Source organism: Salvia hispanica, chromosome 6 (assembly GCF_029641045.1).
Source record: "Salvia hispanica isolate PSC_SH4W2 chromosome 6, Shi_PSC_v1, whole genome shotgun sequence".
Lineage (NCBI taxonomy): Eukaryota > Viridiplantae > Streptophyta > Magnoliopsida > Lamiales > Lamiaceae > Salvia > Salvia hispanica.
This window is the reverse complement of record NC_142697.1, coordinates 11,044,184-11,055,187: the sequence shown is the minus strand read 5'-3', so window position 1 is coordinate 11,055,187 and position 11,004 is coordinate 11,044,184. Positions and strand designations below refer to the sequence as shown.

The 11,004-nt window shown below is 32.0% G+C and overlaps 1 protein-coding gene across 1 annotated transcript; it reads left to right on the top strand.

Annotated features, from left to right (window-relative positions):
• The first annotated feature begins 2,456 nt into the window (after positions 1-2,456).
• Positions 2,457-6,236, top strand: LOC125208390 (monodehydroascorbate reductase). The gene is made up of 10 exons (XM_048107994.2): positions 2,457-2,616; positions 3,053-3,124; positions 3,647-3,698; positions 3,993-4,073; positions 4,219-4,337; positions 4,445-4,664; positions 4,789-4,907; positions 4,995-5,120; positions 5,460-5,600; positions 5,754-6,236. The coding sequence occupies exons 1-10, from the start codon at positions 2,566-2,568 to the stop codon at positions 6,075-6,077; spliced, it is 1,305 nt and encodes a 434-aa protein (XP_047963951.1). The 5' UTR covers positions 2,457-2,565; the 3' UTR covers positions 6,078-6,236.
• Positions 6,237-11,004: the final 4,768 nt, after the last annotated feature.

The window sequence follows — 11,004 nt, the reverse complement described above, 5'->3', positions numbered from 1 at the left end:
CAAGGAATGTTATTTCAAAAAAAAAAGAAGCTAAAAGTAATAAATAAATTTCAATACATACCATTTGTGATTGTTCATCGGATGAAATTATCGTAGTGAATCTTGCAATGTTAGCTTCTGAGTATCTCTCCTCTGGTTGCATAGACATTTTTTGACCACTTGAACGTTTGAGATTTACAAAGAGAATATGGAAGATGGAAATTGTTTTAGATGTGAGAGAATATTTACAGGAGTAATTGTGGAAGATGGAAATAGTTTTAGATGTGAGAGAATATTTACAGGAGTAATTGTGGAAGATGGAAATGATTGTTGCCTTTATTGAATGTTAGGTGAGAAGTATTTTAATATATTGTACTCCACATACGTATTCTCTTTCTATTGACAATTTAGTAATTAAATAATATTATAATTAGATAAATATGTAATTTGCTAATATGATAATTAGATGAATACATAACTAATTAATACTATTATAAATAGTTGAAAAGTTATTAACTATTACTCGTGCATGGTTCAAGTATAATGCTGCATTTGATGTTGTTGTGATTTTTGTTTTCTATGTTTTGCCGAATTTATCTCCTAATTTGCATGTTGTTTTATAATTTTACGCAATAATTTTTGAGGGTTTGTTGGAAAGATTCGTTTATCAATTAACATAGAAAAAATTGTAGTTTGTGTTTGCAAATTATATAATAATATGATTTTGTATTTTTAATATTATAACTGGTAGTATTAATATGAAGTACAGTATGTATAAATATAAATTATTGTACAAAATCATATGAATATCGCGTGTTTTTCTATTGACATTGTTGGTATGATTTATTTTTAGTATTTCTATATATATTTTGTTTTAGAGTACTGAAGATTGTGAATAATTTAAGGTTTATATTAATTTTCTTAGAAATAAATATTTGTCATTATTATAAAGAGTGAATGTTGTATTTGTAGAGGGATTTTATTTTTCTTATTGATTTATAAGAAAATATCTATTCATAAATATTGTATTCTCAAATATTGTACTCCCTTTGTTTTGACTAATTTAATACCAAATTATGAATACATATTTAGACATCGTATACAAAAGATTTGGCACCGAATGTCGTCAGCAGCGCATTAGGGGATTTACTAGTTTTGTGATTAATTTCAAGGATCTTTACTACGCAACCACCAAAACGTCAGCATTGACGAATGATGAGTCAAATGTAGGCATTCAGCTTATTATTTATGGATTTTTTTTTGAATTAATAATCTACCAAGTCTAGTCTGCTGGCCATTTGCTTGCCAGTGAGCAATGTCAATGATTCTTTTCACACATACCAGCATTAATTTAGGGGCCCATTTTGCATAATACTATATGTTCCAGGACGTCTTTGCTGATCAAATACTTACTCCCTCATTCCTAATTAAATTAAGTTATACTACAATCTTCGTACCATTAAATATAAAATACTTGAGTATTTAGTTTTCGGTATATAATTTTATATAATACTCTCTCTGTCTCATAACAAGAGTCACTCTTATTGTGAACACGAGTTTTAAGAAATATAAAAAATAGTAAATTAAAAAAAGTTAATGAAATATGAGATCCATTTTTTTATATTAATTTTATAGTAAAGCATGAGTTAAGTGAGTTAGTGGGATGTGAGATCTACTTACCATTTATGATAAAAGTTAATTGTGACTCTTATTATGGGATGGACTAAAATGACAAAGTGTAACTCTTATTAAAAGACGGGAGGAGTATTGATTTGTGAGTTATTGAAGAAAGTAAATAAGAGAGAAAAAAAATAGAAATAATGTTATTTCCATTTTAGGAAATGTTTCATTTTTAATGGGACGATCCAAAAAAGAAAGCGTTACATTTTTAATAGAACGGAGGAATATATTTTTATAAATTTTGTAATTAAATTGAATTATTTAATTTTGTTTTAAAAAACAAAATATTTAATAACACTAATTTTATATTTTCTCTTTTACCTTTTATTCTTCTATCTCACTTTATTTTCTAATTTACTTTATTTTAATTCACTTTACTTATTTAAAACAATATCTTAATTTGTGTGTCCAAAAAAGATGCATTATGTGTCCAAAAAAAGTACATCAACCTAATTGCGACGAAGATTCACTTTTATCTCAAATTTAATTAAATTTATTTATCTCAATCGTGAACTTCGAATTTATACTGAATGAAGCTTCCGATATTTATTTTTGGTTGATATAGCATTGTAGAAAATCAAATCCTCTAACTTTCCAAATTTTTAATAAGTACTAGTACCATGTATATAGGTTCAAACATATATTCTTTCCATCCACAAAACAATAAAATCTTCTATGTAGTGCAACCCAAATCGTTTGATACAGAGCCATATAATCCTACGGTTAGTATTCTGACACGTGTATGAATACGATGATTTCCTGAATGTATAAATACGAACCAATCACAAATCAGCTTTTTATTTATACACCTAGAGCCAAAAAACTGAGAGGGAAAAGTGTTCCGATTTCGTTTCTCCGCCGGAATATTCTTCAACAGATCCTAATCGATTGTCGATCGCCAGCCTAATGGCAGAGAAGTCATTCAAGTACGTGATCGTCGGTGGTGGCGTCGCGGCCGTGAGTATTTCTTATTCTTAGATAGATCACTTGATTAGCTCATTTTAGAAGCAACGTTTCAGCCTTTACTTACTTGATTCATAGTCTCTTCAACTTTTTTTCTAGATATCCATCAGTTTCAGTGATGCTAAATGAATTGCAGATTTTCGATTGTGAACTTTGATCTACACCGGAGCATCTAATTTTTATGCGTTTTTGCCAGCTCTGTTAGTTAGTGTGCTCTTTTTGTTTTTTTTTTTATAGAAATTAATTTTTTTTACTAGATCTACTCTTGATTCACAATTCGGAAGCTCTCCGTTTATGAAGTCAAGGCCCACTTTGAAATGGAAATTGTGATCAGAAATATATAAATTGTGAAACTACGTCGTGTCTAGTATGCGTGAAACCGAGTTGACTAAAAAAGACTGTTACTTGAGCTGATGTATCGTGTATGCAGGGATATGCTGCTCGAGAGTTTGCCAAGCAGGGAGTCAAATCCGGTGAACTGGCAATTATTTCCAAAGAGGCGGTATGCACCTAAAGCTATTACTGAGAACAGTTGTTTTAGTTGCTAGTTGTTTTTCTCCTTACAAAATTTCCATGGATGTTTCTTTAGTTGCAATCAAATTAAGCTAATTTAATTGAGCGCAGAAGCAGTTGAAACTTGAAATAATCAATCCAATTTTCCCTGTATCTTTTCTTCTATTGCATTTGTCCACTTTAGGTTTCAAAATCAAGTACAACACAATCAAGTCTATATTTAACTCATATCAGTGAATTATGTAATGAAAACCCTTAAGCATTCTTCTCTTCTTGGACTTTGATATATACTGTTCTTTTCTCATCTCTCTGGTGCTTATTTACTAGTATTTGTTTCTACGGTGTTTTAGTACTTATACGTAGGAATTTTGGCTAATATTTGAAATGCATTTCCTAAATTTCAATGAATATCTTTGCTGTACGCATGCTGCTGGAGTATCATAGGTTCCTTGCAAAAAATATTTATTTTGCTGCCTGTATGTTTGAATCGATGTGTTTTTTAATGTTTCAGGTGGCCCCTTATGAACGCCCAGCACTTAGTAAGGCATATCTGTTCCCTGAGGGTGAGTATTTTCATCTTAACCTATTAGTCACTAACTAATTGTAACTGTAGCACATACCAACCACGACGTCTAATCTTTAGATTTCGGAGACTTTTATGGTTGTGACTAAACCCATTGTCATGTTTTAGAAATGGATTTTAATGGTATATGACTGTGTACATATTCAAATCTCTGGACAATTATCCATTTTTTAGTATCACCCTGCATATTTCCTTATGGTACCACCATTGCATCTTAAGATTGTCTATATGCCTGACAACAAGCTGATCTAATTGTGTATAATATAATCTCCAGGAACTGCCAGGCTCCCAGGTTTCCATGTGTGTGTTGGAAGTGGAGGAGAGAGGCTCCTTCCCGAGTGGTACACTGAGAAAGGTATATCTTTGCAATCATTTATCTTGTGAAATCGCTGTAACAATGGGACACATTCTGTAATTGCATTCAGCAGTTGGAATTCTTTAGCATGTTGTTTTTAGTTGGTTGTGAGAACCCTTATGTTCGTTTATCTCAATCATTTCAGGGATATCTTTGATCCTCAACACGGAAATAGTCAAAGCAGATCTTGCTTCAAAGACACTTATCAGTGCGGCCGGAGAAACTTTTAAATATCAGATATTGATTGTAGCAACTGGCTCTACTGTTAAGTGACATCTTATGGAAATTATCTTTTTTTTAAATATATAAATCTCTTCATTTGCTTTACATTGTTGCTATCAGTTTCTGATTGTGTGTATTGTTGTTGCCAGGTTATTAGGCTGACGGACTTTGGCGTAGAAGGTGCTGATGCCAAAAACATCTTTTATTTGAGAGAAATTGATGATGCTGACAAACTTGTTGAAGCAATCAAAGCTAAGAAAAATGGGAAAGCTCTGATTGTTGGGGGTGGATACATAGGTTTGGAGCTAAGTGCTGCTCTGAGGATGAATAACATTGATGTCTGCATGGTTTACCCTGAACCTTGGTGCAGTAAGTCAAATTTCATAACTTTTCCATTTCATAAGATGTTTTAGTGGTTTATTGCATGCAATATATTTTGAACATGCCCATGTACTTGGCCACCTATAACTCTACTTAAATATATTATTTTCAGTGCCTAGGTTATTCACTGCTGGCATTGCTTCATTCTACGAGAGCTACTATGCAAATAAGGGAATTGATATCATCAAGGGCACTGTAGCTGTTGGGTTTGGGAAGAATGAAAACGGAGAGGTGCATTCCCAAGTTTACCTGAGCTTAAATTAATTATTTATCTTTCAACATATCTCAGAAGTAACATGGATATTATCCTGCTTACAGGTCGTAGATGTAAAACTCAAGGATGGTAGGGTTATAGCAGCCGATATTGTTGTTGTTGGTGTAGGTGGAAGGCCCCTCACAACTCTTGTTAAAGGCCAGGTTGAAGAAGAGAAGGGAGGAATCAAGGTGAGGGACTTCAGTATCTGTCATCTTTTGTTTACGACCCATTTTTTACTCCGGTGCTTGCATCAATCACATGCTTATTGAAAGTGTTGTCCATGATTTTTGTTTAAACTAGTTTCCTCACATCATGATTTTGAGCTGTATAATTTCCATGAAGTTAGTTCATGATCTAGTTAAATGATCGCTAGTACTATCTACTATCCTGTAGAGTTTATTCTAGCAACACCAATCTTCATTTTTCCATTTCTAAATCATGAAAGAACGTATAACTTTTATGAGTGTATGAGTTTATGGGTACATTTTTATCATAATTGAGCACTTAATATGGTTATTTTCTTGTAGACTGATGCTTTCTTCAAGACAAGCTCTCCTGATGTATATGCCGTGGGTGATGTTGCTACATTCCCCTTGAAATTATTCAATGAGCAAAGGAGAGTTGAGCATGTCGATCATGCACGCAAATCTGCTGAACAGGCTGTTAAGGTATTTGTTTGGATCATAAACTGAATAGAACCTGTTATCTCCACCATTTGCCCTAGCTTGTCCTAATCTTCTCTCTCAGAATGAAGAATCCATCAATTTACATATCTGTTTTCTGTGAATATAAAAACTAAGTTGAGTACTATTGTTTTGCAGGCAATATTCGCAAGTGAACAAGGGACGTCTATTGAGGAATACGATTACCTCCCATACTTCTACTCTCGAGCCTTCGACCTGTCATGGCAGTTCTACGGTGACAACGTTGGTGAGACCGTTCTATTTGGAGACAACAACCCAACATCGTCGACGCACAAGTTTGGAACATATTGGATTAAAGATGGGAAGGTGGTCGGCGTGTTTCTGGAGAGCGGCACTCCTGAAGAAAACAAGGCCATCGCGAAACTTGCAAGGGTCCAGCCTCTAGTAGACAACTTGGATCAACTAGCCGCGGAGGGTCTTGCCTTCGCAAACAATATTTGAACTCATTTCTCTTGATTATATCACAATAGCTGTGTGTTCTAAGCCTGTGTGTGGATTTGCTTCTTGGTGATGGTTGGCTTTTCTGATTATACATTATATTTCTGGGAATGGGTATTTTTCGCCCAAAAATATGCTTATGAATTTCGGTTTTGCTTCTCACCTGTTTTCAACAAATAATCTCTTTCCATTTCCATTTCTATCAGACGTCTCAATCATTCATAAATAGGAAAACTAATTATGTGGGCTCATATCTCTCTCTACCCACAGACTTGTCAACTCAAATGCTAAAACTAAGTACTGCTTTTAAGTGGTGAACATGGGCAATGTTTATGCCACGATTTCATTCATCAATCACTCTTCAAACGTAGACTTAGTTATGTGCCACAAAAATGTTTGTTTTATATGTCAGGGCAAAATACGTTGCAGAAATTAAAATCTTATCGTGATAGAGAGTATGAGTAGGAGTAAGATAATATTCTTAAAAAATGAGTAGGTAAGTTTATAGATTTTTTACACCAACAATAAAAAGAAAAGGACATATAATTATGGATGCTGCATGTCAATTATCATCGTGAGACAGTCAGAGCATCACTTATCTTCCACCTGTCACGATGCTTCAATTTCATCAAAGTGTACTGCTTATAAAATTCAATATCAGAATACCAAACCATCAATAAAAAAAATCACTTACATAGGTATTTCATGCAAATAATACATAAACTATACATAATGATGCATACATAGGTTAAGGGAACTGTTAATAAATTTACTTAATATTGTACTCTCTTCGTCCATAAATATAAATCTTCCGTGAAGAATATGTGATTTATTTTCAATTTATATTAATATTAAATGAAAATTTTAATCTCGGACAAACTAATATGACGAAATAAAATTTTTAAAAATTGACGACAAAGGGGAAGTAGTATTAAGTTAAATCATGAGTAGTAATAGTTTGATATACTACTATATTTTAGGTCATTTTAGACATAATTTTAAAATAGAGGAGTTATTTATCATATCAAACTCCCCTAACATGAAACCTTTTCAAGCATACAAATTGTATTATCAAATTTAAAAATAAATGGACATACATCAACGTGACTCTTTATCCATTTCAAGCATAATAATTTCATTTTCATTTTCTGCTTTATCAATATGAATGTTATTACTTACTATAAATGGATCATGATCATACATATATAAACATACCAGATTAATTACATCTGGAAATTAAAAAAAAGTAGGGCAAAACCAGCATCTGAATACGACTAGAGACCAACTCTCCAACTAAATTACTCCACATTTCATGAATTTGATAGAAAATTTGAAACTATTTCATAGACTGCATATCTATTTCTATCTATACATTGTAGTACTATATAAAAAGTTCATAATTACACGTGATAAATGTTCTTCCTAGTGTAATGGTTAAATTACTCCTCCATTAGAGTGAGGAGAATTTAAAAAGCCTAATGATTAAGGCCAAGCTTCTCTCTCATCCTTGTTTAAATCATGATTACGATCAAAATCAGTGCAACGACCGTGATTAATTCACCAATAGTTTAGCTATATAACACTCAAATAATTGGTCAAATTGGGTGACTCGTAGCTTTCATTTATTTTTATTTTGGAGCAACCTATATATAGTTAAATAGCTAGATATGTAATGTGCTTATGACAAAAAATTTGTATTAACATCCAAATCCAATTGTACAACTAAAATCAAATTTGATATGTTAATCTAGTAGAAAACAACTAGTCATAGTCTCTTCCACATAATATTAATTTTTAAATACTCTTTTCTAATAAAAAAGAATCTGAAAAGAGATTTGACTGCCACCAAAAGCTAGACCACCTTCAACACCAAAAGGAGGATTTAGGACCACTTCGTTTATACTACTTTATACACCACATGTGTAGGGGTGGTTCGGTACGGTATACCATACTGGGAGTGTCATACCGTATACCGTACCGAAAGTTACGGTATGACAAAAACCATACCGTATACCGGAGTTCGGTATACCGGAAATTCGGTATGGCAGTTTTCCATACCGTTACCATACCGTGTTATCGGCATACCGTACCGTATTTCGGTATACCGTACTTTTGCGGTATACCGAACTGCGATATGGCATTCCGATATACCGTTATACCGTGTTTTGCGGTACGGCATACCGTTATACCATTATACCGTGAAAAAACCTATTATATCCAAAATATTAAAAAAAAATCTAGTTTTAGACTACTTCAAAAAATAGGGTTCCCAATTTTGATTCTTTTATTTTTGTATAATAAAAATTCTTATTTTTTAAAATTTAGTTTAAATATAACATATATAAATATATATTTATATATTATATATATCAATCGGTATACCGGTATACCATGGTATACCGAAGCATCGGTATACCGGTATATACCGGCATACCGAATCTTCGGTATACCGCGGTATGGGAAATTTAATACTGTTACCGTACCGAAAAGTATGGTATACCGAAAAAACGGTATTTTCGGTATTTTTTCGGTACGGTAAGTCCGGTATTCCGGTATTTCGGTATAATTCCCTAGCCCTACACATGTGTATAATTTAGTAGTATTAATTTATAATAATAATTCTAATGTCAAAAACACACATATATATAATCTGGCAAACCCACCATAAAAAATGGAAGATCGGATATTTTATATTGTGGTGTATTATAATTTACTAGTATTAATTTATAATAATAATCCTAATGTCAAAAACACACATATATATAATCTGGCAAACCCATCATAAAAAATGGAAGATCGGATATTTTATATTGTAAATAAGATGTGTATATACAAAATTCAATCTTATTACACAACAAAAAATTAAAATTCGAAGGCTATCTTTTAATACTAGGTAGGTTATTGTTATATACTGGTGTTTTATTCACTTTTAGACACCACGTAGGTCAATGAAGAGGTCATTTTAGATATATGTGTATTCTTTTTAAATACAGAAATCACCGCATATCAAGGATGATCTAAAATAATCTAATAATAGCCTTTGTGTTTTTTAAATTTGAATTTTATAAAATGATTTAAAACAAACTAACAATAACCTTGTGTTATCTAGGAATGACAAGTTCTATAGTTTAACATTAAAACGCATTCTTGTTTTGATTATAATCCATGTAACTACACATTCTTGATTCTTCATTCTCTATTACAAAGAAACAAGAATGACAATGAAAAACAGAGTAGAATAGTCCCTCCCTTTTATTTTGTTTAAAGAAAGACTATAGTTGACCTATAAATACTTGCGATATACGAAATTATCTGATTGTAGATCACATTGACGCTCCGAGTCAACTATGATCAGCATTCAGCAATTTAATTTAAAAAGAATGTTTAATAGTCATCATTCGAGAAATTATACAATGTTGATTGTTGAAAAACAACAAAACTAGATAATAGTTAATTAAATTAATTAATAAGCACAGCTGTTGCTCTTGTACCACAACATGAATAGTTGACGACAAAAGTGTAGAAAAAAAGCAAGCGTTTTGTTTGCTTTAGGAGAATAAATTAAAGGTAGTTATTTTATCTAATATCGATTCACAAAAACCTAAAAAGTCGATATAACTATATCAATATTGTGCAAGTGGAATCTCAATTTAGAATATGCAGCTTTTAGTTAGTACTATTGCTTTCTTAGAATACATTTTAATAATAGACCTTAAATATAATCTACTTTCGATAGGAGTATCTATCTTGGTAATTAATGACTTAAACACACTATTCACCTATTTTCTTATTTCTATTTTTTAATTGTAATATCTAATTAAATTAACTTTTATGGTGAATAAACGAAAAAATGTATTAAAATTTGAGTAAAACATCTAAAATTATGGTGCGCAAATACATGATATCAGCTTCCGCATCCTTTAACCATATACGCCTCAAACTTTTGATAATTGCAAACTGTGCTAGGAGCACACGGAATGCATGTTCCATGTCTTCGTTGGTCGACGTTTCTTTCTGCGTGAACAAGCTCTTTACGAGTCCTTTAGATAAGAAAAGGTCATGAGGAAGTTGAACACCTAAGGTAGATGTCATCCGCAATAAAGTAGACCATATCACATTGATGTCCATTGAGCGTGTGATAAACGAGCCAAGATTCCATGTTGTGCACAACAGGGGTTGTGTCAAATATGCACACACATTTAATTATTTTATAATAAACAAAACTAATATTTAATGTTATAATTTAACAATAAAAATACATGTATGGAACAACATCCCCTGTTGTGCTAACAGCCACAACAGAGGATCCAAACCCGTGATAAACTTGGTATTTTAATGTATTTAGGGGTTAGACATGGTATGCTTTGTGTGGTTTTTGAATTATTTATATAATTTTTTAAATTATTTGACAACTGATTATTTTGTGTCTTTATTGAGTTTTGACAGAAAACGAGAACAAAAAATTAAAAGTACTCCCTCCGTCCCATAAAAGTTGAGACAAAACTTTTGGGCACGGAGATTGAGAATTTATATTAAATAAATAGGAGAGATGAAAAAAGTAGAGAAGATAAGAGAGAGTAAAGTAAATGATGGAATAAAATAAGAGTGATTAGATGTTTTGTCTTTAGTTAAAAAAGGAAATGACTCAACTTTGTTGGGACGGACTAAAAAGGAATACGACTCAACTTTTATGGGACGGAGGGAGTAAAAAAAATTGGAGTAACAATGTATAAGCAGTTTTTTCACAGATAATAGTTGAAGGAAATGATCATCGAACATCACTCTAGAGAATGCCAAGGATCATCTCGAATGTTGTAGATATTTTCAATTTTAGAATTCGTATGTAAATCATATTGCTAGAACTGACACTAGTAAGCGAAGGATACCTACTAAATATGGTTATTAAGCAATAGAATTTAGACTTTGTAGA

Bases quoted from the DNA above. Each gene is read 5' to 3' on its own strand.
- LOC125208390 (XM_048107994.2), top strand. From the start codon at position 2,566: ATGGCAGAGAAGTCATTCAAGTACGTGATCGTCGGTGGTGGCGTCGCG. The intron at 4,338-4,444 runs GTTAAGTGACAT...TGTTGTTGCCAG, and splicing joins TTGTAGCAACTGGCTCTACT to GTTATTAGGCTGACGGACTT. The intron at 4,908-4,994 runs GTGCATTCCCAA...TCCTGCTTACAG, and splicing joins GGAAGAATGAAAACGGAGAG to GTCGTAGATGTAAAACTCAA.